The following is a 3618-nucleotide window of genomic DNA, read 5'->3' as shown; positions in this document are numbered from 1 at the left end:
CAAGAGGAGATAAGAGGCCTCGAGATTTGAGAGCACAAGTCTGTCAGTGGAGTGCCATAAATGCACTGCCGATCTAATTCTACTGTTGTATTGGGAACAAGGGAGGGAAAGGGGGGCAGGCTGAGACTTGTAGAGATTGTTTGAGACTTTGATGATACTGCAACTGTACCACGGTGGACAGTTGTGCACATAAATGGAGGTGACGATGAAAGGATTTACTAATCGTTTTGAATTTGACAAGGTCAAAGTGGGTCAGAGGGAGGATATGCATGTAGAAATCTGAGCAAAAGGAATTTGTATAATATAATTGTCCTATAGTAAATTACAGAAAGAAGCGAATACAAGTGAATATGAAAGGTTATAATGGAATGAAGAGAAAGGATTGCAGCTAGCTGCAGTAGTTAAGAGGAGTGAGTGAGCGAGCTGTGGGCTTTGCTTGTTTTATTAATGTGTTAGCTCAGAATGAGAAAGAGAGCGGTTGAATTCCTATTTTTAGTTACATAGTCAAAGCAATGGAGTCCCCACGTAATTAGCTATTATTATTACACCAACTTAATTAATTGCATCCGTTGTCATCCTTGTAAAGAAAACAAGCAGCTAGCTAGCTTAACGCATTGCTTACTCATTTCATTCTTAATTAACTAATAATAATCATAATCATATAATTGGGTTGAGCCACCAAACCCTAATGTCTTTTTTCTGGCTTTTTCATTGCTTGCCTACTCCAAATCACCTGCTGAATTGTTTTCCTGCTTTCGCCCTAGCTACCCTTTATTCATATATTCAGAATAAGCATCAAACTACTTTTACCTTACGTTGGCCATGCAAGTTATCTCTCTTCTTCAAGATCATACGAAACCTGGGGGTAGCTAGCTAGCTAGGAAACTAAATACTTAAGTTTTCTTCTTTTTCTTTAAAATATTTATTTATTTGAGGAACAAGTCCGATCGGGGAGAGAAATTATTTAAATTGTTTTATTTCAACAACAACATAAATTTGGATTGTTAGAAAATAATTAAAGCACTTAAATTCTGTTTGATTGATATTTTTGTTATGAGTTCTTAATTAATTTGTAAAAAAAAATTATCAAATTACAAATATAACGATGATCAAATGAAATCCTAATTATTCACATCATATATACCTAAATATGAGTTGAACAACTAGCGAAGCAGAAGATTGTCAATGTCTATGGTTATAGCTAGGTTCGGCAACAATAGGCGTAGCTTAAGATATAGATGACACAGGTAGCTAGAAAATGACAATTAATGCCTTAATTAATTTGTCTTAAATTGTTTAGACAAAAGTTGTCCCGTGATATATAATGTTGGATTAAAATCATTAATTACATGACGTTTGTATTTACAAATTAATTAAGGTCTTGTTTTATTACCAAGGTATTTGCCACCAATCAGTCGCAAATGATTAATCTTATTCTTACTAAAGAATTAAAATATGATGAAAACATGCATAGACACGTACTTAATGATTGATTAAATAAATATATATAGAATATTCGTGGAATTGGTAGCTGCTAAGATTTAGATATAAAATCATATTAAGATGCTTTTAGCCAAGAGAAGCTGACAAATTAAGATGTTGATAACTAAGGCATACCCGTAAACAATTTCCAAGCATGTCATAATATCTACTCCTACATATAGGATATAGAGCAGAAGGCAACAAGAGAATATAAAAAATAAGGGTAGAGTAAGGGCATTATTTGACTACACTTTATACATATATTTACACCCCGCACCGGACATAGGAAGTATTGCTTATTCTTGGATTAGGTTGGGCTCTCCGATCTCTGTTGGGCCTCTTTGGACCATATTGGCCGAAACCCATTGGGTTGGGTTGGTGAATGCCTTTTTCTAACCTTCTCTTTAACGGACTAGTGAGGTCAGGTCAGAGGCATTAATTAATTCCCAACTCGGACATGCTAGCATGTCATCTTTGATTAATAATATTTCTGGTGGGGGTGCCTCCCACGTATTTTTCTATTTCTAAGGCAATTCATCTCTTAATACATACATACACACACACATATATATATATATATAAACGTATCAACATTACCAAAGATTCCATCCATCATCCCAATTTCCTTGAGTTTTGGGCTGACAAATTAAACAATGAAATCCTTCCCCTTCCTCCTCACACTGGTTGTCTTAATTATATCAGCCTCTGCCTCTGCCTCTTCTCCGCTCTTTAGCACATTGGCAGGGACATCACCTCTTGATAATCTCCTACCCTTCAACTACTACCACCAGAGCTGTCCAACGCTTGAAGAAATTATCAACAAAAAAGTCAAGGAATGGGTTGCAAAGGATTACACTCTTGCCGCTAGCCTCTTGAGGTTGCATTTTCATGACTGCGCTGTCACGGTAAGCCTGCCTGCTAGCTTAATTGTCTTTCATTTTGCATCAATTGATACTCCTACCTACTAGCCTATCATATATGATACATATAGACCTGTCAAGTGTGGATGTGACGTGATTTTATATTCATGCATGCGCATGCTCATTAATGCTCATCAGGGCTGCGATGCTTCCATTCTTTTAAACCACGAGGGAAGTGAGAGGAGAGCCGAGGCCAGCAAAACATTGAGAGGATTTCAAGTGATAGACGACATTAAGGCGGAGGTGGAGAAACTGTACCCAGCAACAGTTTCTTGCGCAGACATTCTGACGGCCGCCACCAGGGATGCCACTGTCTTACTTGGAGGTCCATACTGGATGGTTCACTACGGCAGGAAAGATTCCCGAGTTTCAAATGCAAAAGATGCTGACATGGTGCCTCATGGCCGCGAAAGCATTACCACTCTGATTGAGTTCTTCCAATCTCGGGGTCTGAATGTCATTGATTTGGTTGTTCTCTCAGGTAATTTTGTTAATCATGGTAACTTAATAATTGATATTCTAAATACTAGCTAATTAATATTGCAATATAATTCATAATGTTGGGCTCTAATCAATCAATTAATTTCTTAAATTCTAATAATTAGAATCCCTATATATGTACGTCCAGGAGCACACACCATTGGAAGGACAGCGTGCGATTCAATTCAACACCGGGTGCATGGCTTGAATGGAACTGGCATGCCTACTCCTAATCCACCGATTGATGATCACTATCTGGACTTCTTGCAAAGAAAATGCAGATCATGTGCACCAGACTCAGAGTCTAATTACGTTGATCTTGATGCTACAACCCCAACCACATTTGATGCCCAGTTTTATGCGAATCTTCAGAAGAAGATGGGACTCTTATCCACAGATCAAATGCTATATTCTGATTCAAGGACTAGACCTATCGTTAACACATTAATCCAGGACCCTTCCATTTTCAGAAACCAGTTTTGGGTCTCCATGGTAAAGCTTGGAAATATTCAGGTCCTCTCTGGTCAGAATGAAGGCGAAATTCGAACCAACTGCAGTGTCGTCAACTCTTATTGATTTTTTTCCTGTCTATTCGCTTATCTATTTTTGGTCTTGCCATGTTTTGCTGATAATTCAATTCTCCCTCTTAATTATCAATAATTAATTAATGCTCCTGAGACTCGAGTTTATCAATGTACTATTCTTTTTGCTTTCCTTGTGATATCTATATATATAT

General features: G+C 37.4%; 1 protein-coding gene across 1 annotated transcript; it reads left to right on the top strand.

Moving 5' to 3' along the window:
• Positions 1-2108: 2108 nt before the first annotated feature.
• On the top strand, positions 2109-3458 carry LOC110428667 (Peroxidase superfamily protein). Its single transcript, XM_021444559.1, has 3 exons — positions 2109-2387; positions 2541-2883; positions 3031-3458. The coding sequence occupies exons 1-3, from the start codon at positions 2136-2138 to the stop codon at positions 3456-3458; spliced, it is 1023 nt and encodes a 340-aa protein (XP_021300234.1). The 5' UTR covers positions 2109-2135.
• The last annotated feature ends 160 nt before the right edge of the window (positions 3459-3618 follow it).

This window comes from Theobroma umbraticum, unplaced genomic scaffold (genome assembly GCF_002168275.2).
Source record: "Theobroma umbraticum cultivar Fairchild unplaced genomic scaffold, ASM216827v3 scaffold_1682.0, whole genome shotgun sequence".
NCBI lineage: Eukaryota > Viridiplantae > Streptophyta > Magnoliopsida > Malvales > Malvaceae > Theobroma > Theobroma umbraticum.
This window is presented reverse-complemented; position numbering and strand designations above follow the sequence as displayed.